The 18,939-nt window shown below is 43.8% G+C and overlaps 1 protein-coding gene across 1 annotated transcript in view; it reads left to right on the plus strand.

The window, feature by feature from the left end:
- LOC130109590 (protein O-mannosyl-transferase TMTC2-like) overlaps window positions 1-18,939 on the plus strand; it is a 76,547-nt gene that overhangs the window by 44,163 nt on the left and 13,445 nt on the right. The window contains exons 3-9 of the mRNA XM_056276555.1: window positions 7,682-8,522; window positions 9,720-9,834; window positions 10,822-10,907; window positions 12,129-12,313; window positions 12,565-12,643; window positions 14,335-14,456; window positions 18,064-18,145. Of these exons, the coding sequence (XP_056132530.1) occupies window positions 7,682-8,522; window positions 9,720-9,834; window positions 10,822-10,907; window positions 12,129-12,313; window positions 12,565-12,643; window positions 14,335-14,456; window positions 18,064-18,145 (1,510 nt within the window). The remainder of the gene's footprint in view (window positions 1-7,681; window positions 8,523-9,719; window positions 9,835-10,821; window positions 10,908-12,128; window positions 12,314-12,564; window positions 12,644-14,334; window positions 14,457-18,063; window positions 18,146-18,939) is intronic.

Below are 18,939 nucleotides of genomic sequence, written 5' to 3' on the forward strand. Positions count from 1 at the left end.
AGACTACCACATGCCTCCTCCCATACATGTGGAGTCGCCAGCCGCTTCTTTTCACCTGACTGTGAGGAGTTTCGCCAGAGGGACGTAGTGCGTGGGAGGATCACACTATCCCCCTCCCCCCCAAACAGGCGCCCTGACCAGCCAGATGAGGCGCTAGTGCAGCAACCAGGACACATACCCACATCAGGCTTCCCACCCGCAGGCACGGCCAGTTGTGTCTGTAGGGACGCCCAACAAAGGCGGAGGTAACACGGGGATTCGAACTGGCGATCCCCATGTTAGTAGGCAACGGAATAGACCGCTATGCTACCCGGACGCCTCTTATCGCCTGTTTTATTCCGCCGCTGAGCAATAGACAAAACCAGATTAGGCCCAGAGGAAAAGTAGAGCACTCCGGAGGTAGAAAACGCTAAACCACGATTCAGACGCATGGAGACTATTCTCTCAGGTTTTTTTTTATTTTCTATTTTTTAAATCTCATTCATTTGAAGTAGGAGTGCAAATAATCCCTCACATCACATTAACCTGTGCGCTGGAGCGCCACGGCCCCGCAAACAAGAGCGCAAAATGCAAATCGGCCCCCGTGTAGGAGAAGGGGACAAATGTGCTTCGACTCGCACACCATTTTTCATCCTATTAGCTCCCTAATCGGACCGAAATGAGATCCGAATGAGACAAGGTGGGACACAGAGAGCATAGAGAGATGGAGATGGAGAGGCACGGGTGTTACCAACGCTGGCACTTTAATCGGGGCAGGATTTCAAGGGGAAAATGGACCGTAACCCCCGCCATCATGCCGGTTTAACGTCTCTGTTCTCTCCACACTCAGTCTGTCACCGGCAAAACAAACGGTGTGATAAATGGGGCTCGTGGCGTTGGGAAAACGGTTTATTTTGCTTTGGTATTAGACGAGTGCAGGTACAGATTACCCACCTAAACTTGAGTTTGCCAGCTGAGATTGAATCTAAAAGGGACCAAGATGTTAATTTAGATTATGAGATTACAAGTGCATCTGCTAAGAGAGAGAACAAAGAAGTCCCTGATTATACCTTTTGGACAAAGTCCCACATGAAAAAGGTCCTAAATACTTAAAGGTGTGGGACTTAATACTTCAAAGGCTAATGACCCTGGGCTTAAAGCGAGGACTTGTTAAAACAACTACATGTTGTTAAACCAAAGCTTTTGGGTTTTCTTTGTAACGATTCGGCATACACACCTCAAGGCAAATGGCAGATAAGCGATAACATTTTCCCCGGGGCACATGGAAAATGGCACGATTTGATAAACGACTTACCAGCTTGTAATTAAACCGTGATATACTATTCCCCCTCGTTTGTCTCAATGAGGCCTGCAAGCATGCAGATTAAGCTCAATATGAGTGGCTGGCGGCTTGATGAATGTTGTGCCAATTATCCCAAAACTGAACCACTGAGCTGTGAAATGACGCCCTCTCCTGCAAGTTCAGACGGCTGCGTGCACTTTGTCTTTCCTGTATTTGTGTTTGTGTTTTCTTGCCAAAAGTTGTACGTCTTCCTTCTTCGCAGCGCATCTGGGGACTTGCACTTCCTGCTTGCACTTGGGCTGCTGATAATCAAGTCTGATAGGCAATAGAGATGGCGCAAATGAGGTGCGCTACGCGTTTGCTCGCAAACGAAGTCCATTAAGAAACACCCATGTCGAAAAAGCAGTTTACTTGATAAGAGAAGTAAAGGCCTTTAAAATGATGCCAGCCAAGCTAAACCAAGTGCATCGCATAGATCTAATAGCGTCAAGGAAACCCTTGCGTTGCATTAATCCCCCCCGAGACACTGATGGCCCTTCATTACTCTAAAAGGAAGCACTTTAAAATAGCAGGCTAACAACGGGTGCCCCGCTTTGATCAACTGCCCTCTCAGTTTTGGGGAAGGGGGGGGTCCTTAAATCTGTGACCCATCTCATTACAGGTATTTAGACCAGCCGTGGCAAGGCTTCCAGGGAGAGCGGTGTTGGATAATTAGGTCACTCTATCAAAGTCAGTGTTCTCAATGGCAGGCATGGCGCTCTCTGATTAGTTGGGTAAAACGCTTCAAGTCAGCAGAATCCTGAACACACGAGGTCTGAGGATAGAACCGCTCACTCGCCTCATCGTATGCCTCATCACAGTGTTTGGTGGTAATGCAACAAATTGCTGTAAGATTGCTACTGTGGGTTTTTATATATATATATATATATATATATATATATATATATATATATATATATATATATATATATATATATATATATTTGAAGCACTAATTGCCATACATTAACTTGACCAATCCAAGGCTAATTGAAGAGAGAACCGCTCCAAAGCAATGCGATTCGGTTCCCATCACTTCAAAAAGCTGAGTTAAAAGAATGTCACTCCAATTTGACAGCCACCATTTGAAAAACACATCCATAACTTTCAAAGTCACTAACAAAAGACGCCTTAAGGGGTCGTAATTTAGTTTCTTGTTTGAATAAAGATGGAAACCATTTTAGACTGGATAAACTATATTTCATTGATGCTTTATAACCCATGATTATAATTTTTGTGTCATAATACCTATCTAAAAACACTATCCTAAAACAGGGTAATGTTTGATTATCATCCTCCTCCTCCTCCTTCCGCTTCTTCCTCTTCTTCTTCTTCTTCTTCTATCAAATTTGGTGTACTGTTTTGCATTGAAATTCTTTAAGGGTTCGCTACATACCGAAGTAAATATCAACATGGAAAATTTCTCTGAAGTTAAGGGTACACACTTACAGACCTTAGACATAGATGACTAGTCCAGTACCTTGGGAAGAACTGAGACCACTTTAAATTGGAAATAACATCAACTAGAGACATCCAGAAGATCATTCCCCTGCTGGTTTGTGTCAGTCCACAGCCACTGTAAACAGTGTATATAAAGTCAGTCTTACGCCAGCTGTTTTTCAGACATGTTTTAAACACACCATAGAGCACAATGTGAAGAGGCAGACCACACATTGCAGGGATTAATGAAATGAAAGCTAATAATGAATGGCGCCGTTAAAAGATGTAGGCAGAGGTGTTTAGTATGTTAGTCAAGTGTGGAGAGAGGCGGGCAGGCGGGGGGGGGGGGGGTGTTACTCCAATAAAGTGAACATAGGATAAACAAAGAAGAAAAAAAAGAGGTTAGCAGAGGTAAAGCCAAAGAAAATGACACTGAGTTTCCAACTGAGGATCCAAAGTGACGAAGACACTGTATGTGGTTGGAGCACATTCGTTGAAAGTTAGCAGATGTTAGTTTTGGCAGTCGGTCTGGGATTATACCTCATGTCCACCAAGACGAAGACCTCCTAGATTCAGTGCACCATAGCTACCTGTAAGGGATTTTGGAAGTTCAGCATTTTAATTCACCGTAGTTATAAAGGCCTAACAAAAATCATCACACCATAGATTGACAAAGACCTTGAGAACCTTAATCTACCAAGGTGAGATCCAGATCTCACAGACACAGATCCTATAGGTCCTAATCCTAAAGCTTCCCCTAACCAGCCTTCCAGCCTATTTCCCAAAACAGTGACAGAGAATATAATGAAAGATGGTGAACTGAAACCAACATATGACTGTATAATTTTCTGTGTCGGTAAGTTTGAGAGTTCTTGGTCATGTCCCTGAAAAGGTCCGCTGTCAGGTTCAGCCTCCATCCTGGCACAAACAATTTGGAACGTGTGGACTGATGAAGCACATGGCTCATGTAGTGGTATCTGTGATTGATTGGGGAGTCAATTAAGGAGCAATTTATAGAATGGACAAGGCAGTGAAGGATAAAATTAAGCTCGTTCACCAAAACACTTCAAATGACTTTCTGGCTGGAATTGGCTTATCGTCTGATACAGAGAGATATTGGATTTTTCAGACAGTTTCCTCCCTTGACAGGCAATATAGTCTCATCAATCAATAAACCCATTGCCCTTTTGTGTAAAAAATAGTCTTTCTCATCTCTTGTTTGCCACCTTTCAGCATCCAAATCAATATCTAATTTCCCTCTCACTTCCCCGGTTCCTTTTAAAGTGCTCCAGAAATGTTGATCTCCTTGAAGGGACCTCAGAACATTGTTTCTGACTTTCTGCAGTTAGCCGAGCCGACACTTTTATCTCAAAGATGACAAATCCCTCAGCTTCCCGGAGACTTAATTTACTTCCTCGATCTCATCTAGAGAAATCAAAAGCTAAACCGTAACCTCTCAAGTCAGGCAAGTCAAGCCTAATCCTTTTATTCTGAAAGTAACATGATTTGTCTTTGGATACTTTGGACGGTCTTTGAGTACTAGTGTTTTCTCTCTCAGTACCTGCTTTGAATGCACACATTTTAGTTTAAGTTAAGGCTTAGCTGGGACTGGAGAATGGAGAATCTTCTGAGAGTTCAGCCAGACCACGTTTACTAATCAGAGCAAAGAAAGTTGATTTTCAGGCCGTAGCGGTCTATTCCGTTGCCTACCAACACGTGGATTGCCAGTTCGAATCCCTGTGTTAACCTCCGGCTTGGTCAGGCGTCCCTACAGACACAATTGACCGTGCCTGCGGGTGGGAAGCCAGATGTGGGTATGTGTCCTAGTCACTGCACTAGTGCCTCCTCTGGTTGGTCGGGGCGCCTGTCCGGGGGGGGGGGGCGGGGGGCTGAGGGAATAGTGTGATCGTCCCACGCGCTATGCCCCCCTGATAGTCTGCAGCCCTCCCTGGATCGGCAGAGGGGGTGGAGCAGCGACCGGGACGGCTCAGAAGAGTGGGGTAATTGGCCTAGTACAGTTGGGGAGAAAAAGGGTGGGGGGGGGGGATAAATAAATAAAAGTGATTTTCTCTGCACTGTCTGGGTTTTAGGTAGGATTTTATATGCTTACAGTGTTTGAACTCAGTAAGAAAAGACCACAAACAGGTCAAACTATAAGCTCTCACTTGGTGACTAAAAAAACCAAGTTAAGGACTCTGCGGAGCAGAGCGTTTTCAGCGATATACCTCAGAGTGGCAATAGACGGATTCTACAGGTGTGACTATTTTCACAATTACCTCAGAGCTCTATTGTATCTAATGCAAAAGGATGCTGTATTCAGAGCATAGATCCCAGCAGGCATGCTTATCAGGCTCACACACACACACACACACACACACACACACACACACACACACACACACACGTAAACACATGCATGCACACAAGTTCATATAGAGTTCATGTTACACTGCTGAGTATGAATAAAGCGAAGACTCATTCAACACAAATTGAGACAATTCCCTTGTCATCTGACAGGTTCAACAGCTGGTGAAAGTCATGCAGTATCTCATATTTGGCCTACTTAATAAACAACTCTGAGACAAAGGGAAATAACAAGCCCTCTTTCGCCTGGGCTGCCTGGAGGTTTTTGCAAACAAAGACTTGGATCTTGTGCTCAGCCCAGTTGATTGAGGTTAAAAAAGAAATATAAAAAAAGAAATCAGCTGTGCTAACCATGACATCAACACATTATCAGATTGGATTTAATTACTATTAGGATTTAAGAGAGCACTGTATCAGGTTGCATTGTTGAATGAACAGCAATTCAGAGTGTTTGAGTGAATCCAGTTGCATTCGTCCGTCCATACTGACACGAAAGGACTATGGCACGCGTGTGGAAAAGTGTAGTTTAACAAGCTATAGGTTAAAACCAAGACTTCATGGATATGATTGTATAAATACTCTCCCATTCCTTGAATCTGTAACTCAAACCCGCTGACTATTGTAAAGCACCTGAAATAAATAATATTTTTGGCCCAGTTTAAAACCACATAGAATGTCCCAGAACTGGGTTTTTTTCCTACTATGCAATTTTGTTCTAATCTTTGCATCAAAAACAATTTTCTCTGACTTCAAGATTCATCACACACATAGTCCCCATTCCTTCTGCCAAAAATATGTATTAATATATCCATTTAGCAGTTCTTTTGAGAGATGTTTGTGAACTCTGATTATCAGAGTTTGTTCTTGGAAGTACCTAAAAGGTGGTAATAGCAAGCCTTGGCTCCCCGTATCGCCAGCTGCCACAAGTGGTGCAAGTGTTTAGCGCAAGGCGTTGCGTGTCAGGAGGCAGCCTAATATGGCGCCTAATGCAGATCATGCACAGAATCAGTGCTCTTATGAGAGGCAAACGGCATCTACACCCCGATACATTGAGTCCTAAGATGATTAACAGTCACACTCATTGTGACCCTGATCCTGACATTGTGGAAAGACTTAACAGGAAAGGACCCCCAGGCTTCAGAACATACTTCAAAGTTGACCTCTTGAGGGCGTCCGGGTAGCATAGTGGTCTATTCTGTTGCCTACCAAAACAGGGATCGCCGGTTCGAATCCTCGTGTTACCGCCGGCTTGGTCGGGCGTCCCTACAGACACAATTGGCCGTGTCTGCGGGTGGGAAGCCGGATGTGGGTACGTGTCCAGGTCGTTGCATTAGCACCTCCACTGGTCGGTCGGGGCGCCTGTTGGGGGAAACTGGGGGGAATAGCGTGATCCTCCCACGCTCTACGTCCCACCAGCGAAACTCCGCTGTCAGGTGAAAAGAAGGCGGCTGGTGACTCCGCATGTATTGGAGGAGGCTTGTGGTAGTCTGCAGCCCTCCCCGGATCAGCAGAGGGGGTGGAGCAGCGACCGGGATGGCTCGGAGGAGTGGGGTAATTGGCCGGATACAATTGGGGAGGATAGGGGGGGGAATCCCCTCCCAGAAAAAAAAAGTTGACCTCTTGAGTCGATGGGTAATAATGAACCGGTGTGACCAGGGGTTGCTCACCGAGGATCCATATTTTCAAACTCCGTTTACGGGGAAAGTTTGCATTTTATGCGTAGGAAATTGCCTCTTAAATGTGTTTTATGAATTTGGTTTACTAGCAATGCAGCAGGCCTTATAAAGTGGCAATGATAATGCATTCGTACATTGGACTTTGGTAATAAACCATGGTCTGGAGCTTATGCACTGGAAACTTTGTGCTAAGTTTATTTGATGGCCAAGTGAGTCCTCTGTAAGTCCTTGAAAAAGCCAAAACTTGAGTTCTTGCCAATTTAAGGAGGCGGTCCATTTCAAAGGGTGAGTGCAAAAAAAAAAAAAAACCCTGATGTAAGGTCATTTTATACTTTTGCATAATTACAGACAGCCAATAAGCTTGCTCACTGTGTACAGTGTTGAGTGCAGTTTATGGGGACAGCTTGAATGTGACATGTAAATTGTCATTATTATCATTTACTGGTGAATCAAACATTCTGACGTCCATTAAAAGCACTTCAAATAAATTGGCTCCCACCACTTTGAATGAGTCATTTTTCTCTAAAGTAATTTATTGGATTAGCATAGACCTCATGTACACTTTCTTTTCTTGAGTTTCTTTAGGGCTTTATTCTCATATTATCACAAAGACCCAAAGGGTCTACTTTGAACAGCTCGTCCCATGAGACTAAAGGAGCAGACTTTTTGATGAGCCCATTTTTGTTCTTACTCGACTCTGATCCAAGTCTGCTTGAGTGATTAGGTGGAAATGAATCAGCGCTTTAAAAGGAAAACAATTTCTGCTGCTCTGGAATATTAACCAACTGCTGCGTCAATTGAACAAGTTGTGCAAGGCTGATGTGTTATTTCAGGTGTTTTCTTCTAAGTACTTTTTTTTCTTTCTTCTCTTCACTTGCAGAAGCGGAACGTCAGTGTTTTGCTGAGTCTCAGTGTTCTGGCGTCCTGGGGAGTGATTCTACTGTCAGCTCGCTTCTACTGGATGGGCAACAAACCCCCCAACTTCTCCAACTCGGATAATCCTGCCGCCGACTCCCCCCGTTTTCTTACTCGAACGCTTACCTTCCTTCACCTGCCTGCTGCCAATGCCTGGCTTCTTCTCTGTCCCAACAACCTAAGCTTTGATTGGTCCATGGATGCCCTTCCCTTGATCAGGACCTTGGCTGATTGGAGGAATCTTCACACCGTTGCCTTTTATGGTGGATTTATCCTCCTGGCTTTGTTTGGCCTTTGTGACACTTCCTCCAAGTCAAAGGAGACCAACGGGAAAGCCCAAGTTGCAAACGGGAAGTCAATCGCCAACGGGAATGGCTACCATGCCCTCGACTCAAACCACAACACAAACTCAGAGCAAGGGTCACCAAAGACCGCCCTGAACGGGTCAACTAAACTTCCCTACTGCCCTCCGCAGACGTCCCTGCCCCCTGCCGAAAATGTAGTGCTATTTTCCCTGGGGCTTTTATCATTGCCTTTCATCCCAGCCACCAACCTGTTCTTTTATGTGGGGTTTGTGATAGCAGAGAGGGTGCTATACATCCCCAGTATGGGTTTCTGTTTACTGGTTACCATTGGCGTGAGGACTGTGTACATCAAACTGAGGACTAGAGGCTGCAGGGCTTTGCTGTTAAGTCTCTGTGCAGGTCTGATACTGCTGAACGGGATTAGAACTGTTCTGAGGAACAGGGATTGGAGCAATGAGGAGAATCTCTACAAGTCTGGGATTAGCGTGAACCCCGCTAAAGGTAAGAAATTGGCCCCGATATCCCTCAGTATCAGGATGGCACCGTCTCCTAACATATTTCAAGAGAAATTAATAACTGGACACGACTACAACTCAACTTTTTAACCCGACAAATACATGACAAATCTTTGCTGTAATACCACAGCAATGAATGACATGCTGCTAAAATAGCTTTTATTGGTATTGTAAACTACTAATAAGACACATTAGTCCCTAGCTAACGGGTCTGACCCTTTAGCCAAGCGGTTAGTGATGTCGCCTTGTGGTGCAGTACACCCCGTATCTAATCCCGCACCGGGCAAGAAAATAACCGGTTACAGTATTATATCATGGTACAAATACTAAATGATATTAAGAGCCGGGTGAAACTGACAAAATTTGATATCAATAAGTTTGATTGAATACCTTGATATTGATAACATGACAATATTTGGTTTGACTATTGGTGTTTTCATAAGACATTTACACGAGAAAATTGTGAGAAATGATCGTTAATAATGCGGATATGACGACCAAGTAGGTAGGGGCGTTCGTTGTTCATTTCACTCGGCTAAAACAGTCAAATATGTTGAGAAAATTGTATTACGCGTCCGGGTAGCATAGCGGTCTATTCGGTTGCCTACCAACGCGAGGATTGCCGGTTTGAATCCTCGTGTTACCTCCGTCTTGGTCGGGCGTCCCTACAGACACAATTGGCAGTGTCTGCGGGTGGGAAGCCGGGTGTGGGTATGTGTCCTGGCCGCTGCACTAGCACCTCCTCTGGTCGGTCAGGGCATCTGTTCCGGGGGGGGAGGAGAAACTGGGGGGGGAATAGCGTGATCCTCCCATGCACTACGTCCCCCTGGTGAAACTCCTCACTGTCAGGTGAAAAGAAGCGGCTGGCGACTCCACATGTGTCGGGGGAGGCATGTGGTAGTCTGCAGCCCTCTCCGGATCGGCAGAGGGGGGTGAAGCAGCGACCAGGATGGCTCAGACAGCGGGGTGATTGGCCAGGTACAACTGGGGAGAAAAGGGGGGGGTTGTATTACTTTACTGTAATGCAGCCTTTAAGACCAGAGAAGGAAAACATTTTAAGGTATATCACCATATTGTGACAACCAAAATCCCAGACGATATCTAGTGTCGTATCACAATATCATTTTATATCAATGTGGGGGGGAAAAAAAGAATACTTTTGATGGACGCATCTCTCCTACAGCTTGGGGAAACTTGGGGAACGTACTTAAGAGCCAAGGCAAGATGGCGGAGGCGGAGACAGCGTACAGAAATGCTCTGTACTACCGAGGGAACATGGCTGACATGCTTTATAACCTGTGAGTGTTGAAGGTGCCTTTTTTTCCCCCTCCTGCTTACAACAGCTAGACAGGAAAGTGTTCTGATTCCTTTCATCCATCACTAGAGATTACAGAGGTGCAAAGGGAGACGAGGCAAAGGGGGAGGGAGAAAGCGATGTAGGGCAGATGAAGATTACATTTTGAGAGGGAATGACGGGCCGGGAATATTTTAAGACAACGGAAATAAGGTCTGATGTGAGGGGGCAGGAACACTGAGGGGAGTCGTGAGGAACGGTGCGAGGGATGATGCAAGTATGTGACAAAGGAAAGAGAACTGCGCGTCCCTTACGGCCTCCTGCTAGGTTCAAATCCCCGACCGGAGGGAGAATTTGCAGACACTTCTAATACCCACATTAACCCGAGGTGGCAGAGGTGCCAAAGCACAGCCATGTCTCTCGTTCCCCTGCTGACACTGTTTTTTCTCCCCCTCGCTCTGTTCCCTCTCAAGTTACGAATGTCAGGAAGCTGGTGAGGGAAAAAAAAAAAACATCAACATTAAAAGTGGATAGAACAGAATTAAGGTGTTTTTATACTCCTCTGAATGGAGGTGCCATTTCGGTGTGATGGATGGTTGGTATGTCGAATAAGGGATAATATATATATATATATATATATGTGTGTGTGTGTGTGTGTGTGTGTGTGTGTGTGCTGCCTGGAGATTTTGTTGCGTTTTATTTTTTCAGCTCTCGCACTATAAATCCCAATAACCCTGTGACACTTGAAATTTCCTCCTATTCAAAGTGTAAATTTCCCTTCACCGCCACCAGAGAGAAGGACGGGTGAAAGAAATACAGTGGAAAGCGAACCCTGTCAAGTTACTCAAAGTTTACCATTAACGGTTCTCGTGCAGACCTTCTTGTTATCCTGCTTATTGGGAAGTTTGCTTATATGTGCATGTCAGGAATGGAGAAAAAAAATCAAAAACACGCTCTTAAATTCTTGAGTCTCTCTCTCTCTGTCTGTCAGGGGTTTGCTGCTGCAGGAGAACGAGCGATTTTCCGAGGCACTGCATTATTATAAACTGGCCATTGGGAGTCGGCCAACTCTAGCGTGTAAGTAGACCTAAGGGGGAGTCTCATTTTCTAAATGACACCGTATTAGAGTGCTCATGATCAGGGGAGCGATTGTCAGCAATTACAATGTCTCGTATATTACAAGTTTTGGCTGAGTGTTTGTTTAAAACTAATTAAATATGTGTTCAGAGTCCATTATTGGATCACTATCAGGGTCAAATTTTAATGCTGATGGAGATATTTCTTGCCACTCGGTACATGTGGAGGGACTATCTGGCGGGTTTTAGCCACACAGTGAAGTGGTAACATTCAATCTCACTCTTGACTGCTCATGTATGGGATGAGGGGTACACATTTAATGCATCTCGGCTGTGGCAGTGGGCTGTATTTATGACAGGGGGAATAAGTCCACATTTATTTTTAGATGCCCTTTTCAGTTTCCTAAATTTTGCTGACTTAAATACAAGCTCCCGACTGTACCTGTAGCTCTCTTTTGATTTTCTTAGCTGTCATCCATGTTTCATGTGCTCATCTAACTTTGGTATTTTCTCTCCTCTTGACCTCACTTTATCTTCTGGTTACAGATTTTTTTCTTTTTTATGAACTTCATTGTCAGTCATGTAATTTAACAGGCAGTTAACAATGCAGAACATAATCACTTTGAGATTGGGCTTCACTCGACATACATGCACGCATAGATGACAACACCATTCATGGATAGAACTCACGGATACATATACCTACATAAATTATACATCAAAACAATATAGTACAATACAATACAAGTTTCCTAGCTAAGGTAGCTAATAACTGGTGCCCATCTCCTTATAAAAATAGGCAATTAAAATTGTAGCTGGGCAGTCATACGTTCCATCATGTAGACATTTTTTACTTTTTGCAACCAATGAGTCATTGTGTATGTATGTGTGGGGGGGGTTAGGTTTCATCCAATTTATCGTAATTTTTTTTCTTTTTTTGCAGCCAGACTTAACTATTGTAAGCATGCCAGTTTCATGATTTACCATTTGCAAGTCAAGCATAAAGACAAAACACGTGATGACAAAAAGTAATCTCACAGCATGTCCTCTACCAAGCATTTCGTTGTTTCTAGACCGAGTACTCATTTCTAATTTCATGCAAGTACCTAAACAGTTTCTTCATCCACTTTGCTAACTCCATTTTTTTCCCCCCGTACTCTCCTTCACACTGTACACCTCCTGCTCTAATTTCCCACATCTATCACTGCTCTCCTGTCCACAGCGGCGTATTTGAACACAGGCATCATCCTGATGAACCAGGGCAGCCTTGCAGAGGCCAAACACACCTTCCTGACCTGTGCCGACATCCCTGATGAGAACCTGAAAGACCCCCACGCCCATAAGAGCTCCGTGACCAGCTGCCTGTACAACCTGGGCAAGCTGCTGCATGAGCAGGGCCAGCAGGAGGTTAGTGAGATGAAATGGTCAAAGGGGATGCCGGGTTTATATATATATATATATATATATATATATATATATATATACACACACACATACATATATATATATATGGAGTGTTGCACCATAGATATAATGTTGAAAATCTTTGTTTCCCAGTGGATATAATCTATTTAGGGTCAACATTATGACTAATTAGTTTTATTACTATTCTTACACTGATAATTTTTCGTGTATTGCAAATATTTTTTTCGCTGCAGGAAGCCCTTTCTGTCTATAAGGAAGCTGTCCAGAAGATGCCCAAACAATTTGCTCCACAGAGTCTTTTCAACATGATGGGTAAGTTTGATACCCTGACACCTAGAATGTGAGCCAGAAACTGAAATTTTCGAATTTAATTTTTCAAAATTTCCCAACTTTGGTGACATATGCTTTGAAATACATTTTCAATCGATAATGCCACGAGATAAAACAATTATTTCACTTATGAAATTAAATATGCCTTGACTGTAAGTAAAATGTAAGGCTTTTGTATGACCAGGATATAAACAGCTTGCTGTGCCCCAGGAAAAATAGTTTTCATATGTTTTTTGGTCATCGACCAGCTAGGCATTTCAAAACATTCGTTTCCACTTTGTGTGACCCTTGTTATTAACCAAATGAGGATAACTCATCAGCATCTCGACCTATTTCTTTCCCAGTCCGGCCCATATCAGTTTCTGATGTGTAAATTAACGAAAACATCTCAGATTTACTCAAACCACCTGTTTAATTCTGGCTCCACGTTGTGCACAGTCTTTGTGTAGATGTGTATCTTCTTGTCAGGGATTGAGGCTAAACCATGTGATAAATCACATTCTTCACTTTGTTATCCTAGCGCTAATGACTTTATTGGAAACCCATCAGGATTACATAGCTGAGATTGCAGGGTAACGTCTGCAAAAAAATTCCTTAGCTTTAGCTAGCCTTAGCAAGGAGGGGGAGGTTTGTTTAGTCAGGTGGAGGGAGGGGGATGTTGGAGGGTGGTGGGCGGTGGGCGGTGTTTAGGTTTTGTATGATGTCTGGGGGGACATTTAGCTATAAGTGATGTCATCACTCCACCCCATTACCTCTGGGGCCAACTGTATGGTGTTTTCTTGGCTTAAACAATATCTCATAATGTTGTGAACAAAAACATTCTGCTCTTAGACAGAATGGTATTCTCTGAATTGATCTGTGTTGGGGAAATGAAGTATTTCCTTTGGCAATTGAACGCAGGTTGGTTGCAGAGCCGGGGCTCTGTGCAGTCTTTGTGTAGATGCGTATCGGCCGTGCACCTGTTGGGAAAAGACAGAGGAAATCAAGCAGATTTCCTCCGATAAGTGTTACAAACCCTTGGCTATTTGCAAGACTTGCTTGAGTAGGGAAAAGGAAGATATAATAACAATATGATTATTTAAATTTAAAAAAATACTCCCCATTATCAGCAAATGACAAGAAATTAATATGTTTGCCCTTTTACTCCTATGATGTTTTAAATATCATATCGGTAATTACTGTGCCCTATGTTGAAAGTGTTGTAGCTTTTAATGTCTCACCTTATGGTAATGCTAAATAATGTTAGAGTATGTAAAACCTGATCATTTTTTTATCCAGAGTACACCAAAATACTTTTTAAGGGTGTAAATGTGAATCTTTTTTGATTGATTGATTGATTGATTGGTTGTTGATTGATTGGTTGGTTGGTTGGTTGGTTGGTTGGTTGGTTGGTTGGTTATTAGGTAAAAAAAACCGAATGCCATTGATCAGTGATCATTAGCTGGCCGGCTAATACTGAAGGTTCACTGTCTCTTACCTCCCATATTTGGAAGTATGAATATATAAAAAGAAAATGTTCTATCAAAGTGACCTACTGCTATACCCATTCATCTACAACACTCGAGAGCAGCAGCTTAAAAACCACTTTTCCATCAGTCTCACTTTACCATCCAAGGAGGAAAATATCTCTAATCCCAAAGAGACTTAACCCTCTAATCTTCTCCCCATTCCAGGAGAGGCCTACATGAGGCTGAACAAGCTGGAGGAAGCAGCCCACTGGTACAGGGAGTCCCTCAGGGCCAAGCCAGATCACATCCCCGCCCACCTCACCTACGCCAAGCTCCTGTCCATCATCGTACGTCCAAATTCCTCCACTGCTTTGTTCTAAGCCTTTCCTAAATGCATGGTGAACACACGCAACATACCTCACACACACACACAACATGCAAGGGAGGAGTCATGAATTGAAGCTCAAGCCTCATATTCGTATGCTTTATAGTGGTTAGCTACCTGAGAAAGTGTAGTTAGGTGGGACTTGAAAGGAGAGGAGAGCGGTGATGAATAATGAATATCGAGTAGGTCTCTTTGGAGCATAGGGGAGAAGCGAAGCCGCCCTATTGATCTGACCGTCAGAGCCCGAGGAGCCGCAATAATTGCAGAGAGAGTCGAAACTCTGATCCTACAAGGTGCACGTTAAACAAACTTTACTCCCCTGATCAGAAACCTGATCAGAATAACTGACTTATATAAATATTTGTTGGACCTCTGCTGAACGTTGGGTGAACTACCAATGGATGTGAGCTCACACTGCACAGTGGGAGAAATGTAGGTCAAGGCAAACTGGGATTAATAGACATTCGGGTGACCTTGGAGTGACCCTGATCCAGGAGTGATTGTTCTTGCCAAAGAGAAATTTACCTTAAAAAAAAAAGACTGGAGATCTGTCTGATGTCTGAACGTCGTAGACACGGGGAGCATGTCTCTTATGGAGAAAACGCTCCGGGTATTTTAATTCACTGGATGGCCTCCAGGTTCGTGTGGGCGTTGGTGTGTGCGGTTGTGTTTGCCTGTGTATGTGTATTACGATCGGCCTATTCGATCTGCATTTAGAAAGCGCTCCCACAGTTCTCTGACAGCGAGCGAAGTGCACGCTCTCCCCCCTTAATCCTAAACAAATTAAACACAGCTCGGTGACAACGGATGTGTTCACAGCTGACTCAGGTTTGGACACAGGGGTAAAACTTTTAAAAATACCCCGAGCAGCCTTCACGACCCCTCCAAGAATGTTTGACCTCTCCCCTTCCATGGCCTCAGGTGCTGATCCGGGACTTAACCAGAGGTTTGTCTGCTTTTCCTTCGAATGTGCGTGTTTGCACGTGAGTGTGCACGCACGCACACACACACAGATGCAGCTGCAACCCGTAAGACCTTAAGGGGTTTGAAACTTACTTTTATTCATTTCCCGATTTTTGTAATCAGATTTTAGCACAAAGTACACACACACACACACACACACACACACACACTCTCAAAACAGGTTCACATTAGAGTCACTCAGCATGCATGGACATCTGCTGTACTCCCCTGCAGATCTGGGGCCCCGAGCTACAGAGAGAACATCCTCCCTCCTCTTCTTCCTCTTCTTCCTCTTCTTCCTCTTCCTCTTCCTCCTCCTCCACAGTGAGTTTTAGGGGACAGGAGAGCGGCTGGCCCTGAGGACAAGGGTGCATCCGACAGGCTTTTAATTAAATTACGCTACCTCCTTATTGAATCACTGTGTCAGCTACATTTTGGGCATCCCGCAGGAGTGTGTCAACAGTGCAAGCACCACGACAGAAAAGGTCAAACTGAAGCGCTTTACAGCGGTTCACTTCTACAGGAGCCGTGCGTGAGTTCACTTGGTCACTGCGAGTTCACTGGAGTTCATTTGAAACAGTATTTTCCTTGGGTCAGTTGGAATGAATCACTTGGGGATGCAAAATGTACAGTACTGTATAGTGTGTCATTCAGACGTGTTTGTGTGTGTGTGTGTGTGCATGAGAAGTTTGTATCAGTTGTCAAGTTGACCTACTCTTTTTACCCTGTGTAAGGACAACCCTACCTAATAACGAAGCAGGACGTAGCCTAAAACTTGATATAGACTACTCTCATTCACAGACGAACATACTGGGTAAACAAAAAAAACACACCTCTTGATTAAACAAAAGTCCCCACTAAGTAAATTTGCTTCAACCGAGGTCATCAAGATTACACCAAGAAATCCGTGTAACAGTGCCGAGTCAGAGACCTTTGGACGCAGCAGAGCCGGATCCCGCCGGGGAGTCTTGTGGTCACTTTACAATAATGGGATTTATATGCTCAGACTCAGCTATGCTTCTGGACACACTCAGTACTAATGCTAACCACTAGCTCTGGCTGTGGTGCACCCCTCTGCGAGGCAAAAAAACACAGGTATAAATACTTTATGGGGTGGCCAGATTTCCATTCCCCCTGATTGCTGTGTAGTTTCTCCTGCGTCTGTACTATATACATACATGCCTCGATGACATTCAGCCTGCGGCGAATCTCTGAACTGGGGGCATCTGGTCACCTACTCGATATGTATCTACAAATGGAGGTTAGGTTTTTTTTTTGTAGCCGTTCACCTGAACCCTTTCAGAAACCTGTTGGATCATTCCTCACTTGAACTAAAAACATGTAATTATGCTATGTGGCTTGGCGAACGGCTTAATTGAATGTAAAGAAAAAGAGCCAAAGAAAATGTGAAATAAGTCATTGAGGCCAGTATTTCTTCACGTATTTAGGAGAAATGTGGTGTATGGGGGGGGGGGGGCTAATGAACCAAAGCTAATGTGCCCGGTCCTGCCATTTCATGTTAAACTTCTCCATTGGCAATATGGAAGCAATCAGCTGCAACATAAAAGAAGAAGGGATGGAGAAAAAGAGCCTTATGCACAAAAAAAGTAATATATTTCAATAGCTTTGTAGCAAATGACTGGTATAGCACACACACGCACGCACACACCATGAGGTCTTTCTTTAAAGGTGTGGGAAGGAAATGGTTGTTTGCTCTTTATGAGCGTCAGTTTCCTGCCGCTTTACGGTGGGAGTTCCATGTCCCAACTGATGCGTGGCGGGGTGCTGAAATAATGCCTAGCAGATACAGTGATTGTTTTGGCTGTGTTGTGAGAGTGTGTGTGTGTGTGTGTGTCTGTGTTTGTGCAACTCTAACGCTAACCCTAACGCTAACCCTGCAGCAGTCCAGGATGTTTGGTACGTGCGTCATACATTTCAAATCCACATCAGATTTAAAGAATAGTGCCAAATTCAAGCATCAAGATCCATAGCAAATCAGCTGCTGTACAAAATGTGAAACAGTCTGGGCGTCCGGGTAGCATAGCAGTCTATTCCGTTGCCTACCAATACAGGAATTGCTGGATCAAATCCCCGTGTTACCTCTGGCTTGGTCGGGCATCCCTGCACACACAATTGGCCTTGTCTGTGGGTGTGAAGCCGGATGTGGGTATGTGTCCTGGTTGCTGCAATAGCGCCTCCTCTGGTTGGTCGGGACGCCTGTTCAGGGGGGAGGGAGAACAGGGGTGAATAATGTGATCCTCCCATGTGCTTCGTCCCCCTGGCGAAACTCCTCACCGTCAGGTGAAAAGAAGCAGCTGGCGACTCCACATGTATCGGAGGAAGCATGTGGTAGTCTGCAGCCCTCTCCGGATCGGCAGAGGGGGTGGAGCGGTGACCAGGATGGTTCAGAGAGCAAATTGATTGGCCAGGTACAATTGGGGAGAAAACGGGGGGAAATCCCCCAAAAAAAAGAAAAAAAGTGGGAGTCATATACAAAAGAAAGGGATTATTGAGCATGCATAAAGAGGAAAGAGTTGCATAGTTTTTCGCTACATACATTGAGTTGGTGAAGAAGCTAATCCATGATTTTTGATTTTCTTCTGCAGGGGCAGAAGACTGAGGCAGAGAAGTACTATTTGAGAGCCATTCAGCTCGACCCAGCAAAAGGAAACTGCTACATGCATTATGGTGAGGATGCAACACTTCGTATTGTACATAAGGCTTCTTTGAAAACCAGCGCACACAAACTAAAATATAAACATGTCAGAAGGTAAATTACACTATTTGATTCACAAGTATTACTTCTAATAGCCTTTGACTTTATGAGTAGTTCGTGATATTTATAGCGTGTGAATTATGAGTAAAAATAGTTTCACTATCTTGTCTTTTGGAGATGTTTCATCATGGGTTAAAGTTAATGGATATTTTGTGTTGTAGTGGCGGATTAGTTTTAAATCATTGCTTTCATCCTATAGCATCTGTTCATAGTAATTAGCCAGACATGTGCCGTGCTGCCCTTGCAACATTTTACACTATTCAGATGCTTTACTACCGTGAACTATTAAATATAAAGTATAGTATTATATAAATACTAGCAGAGGTACCGGCGTTGCCGGGGGAAAATGTTCACACCAAAACGACCAACACGATCTGATCGTTATGACATAATCGATGATGATGAAATATAGGATAATTTATGATATGATACATATGATAAATGCATGTCAAATAAATGAATGTTATTAATGAAAATTATCAAATGTCATTATTTTCAATCCATTCATCAAGCTTCTTTGCCAATGTGTGTATTAATCGCCGCCGCTGCCACCGCCACCACAAATCACCACAAGATAAACTCAATTTCACAAATAAATTAAATTTTTTACTTGGTTTTTGAAATATTTTTTGAACTGTGCAATCCTTTTAAAGTGCTGATTCTAAAGAGACCTTTCTTTTTGTTATACAATGAGAATTTCTGGCGT

This window comes from Lampris incognitus, chromosome 3 (assembly GCF_029633865.1).
Source record: "Lampris incognitus isolate fLamInc1 chromosome 3, fLamInc1.hap2, whole genome shotgun sequence".
NCBI classification, from domain to species: Eukaryota; Metazoa; Chordata; class Actinopteri; order Lampriformes; family Lampridae; genus Lampris; species Lampris incognitus.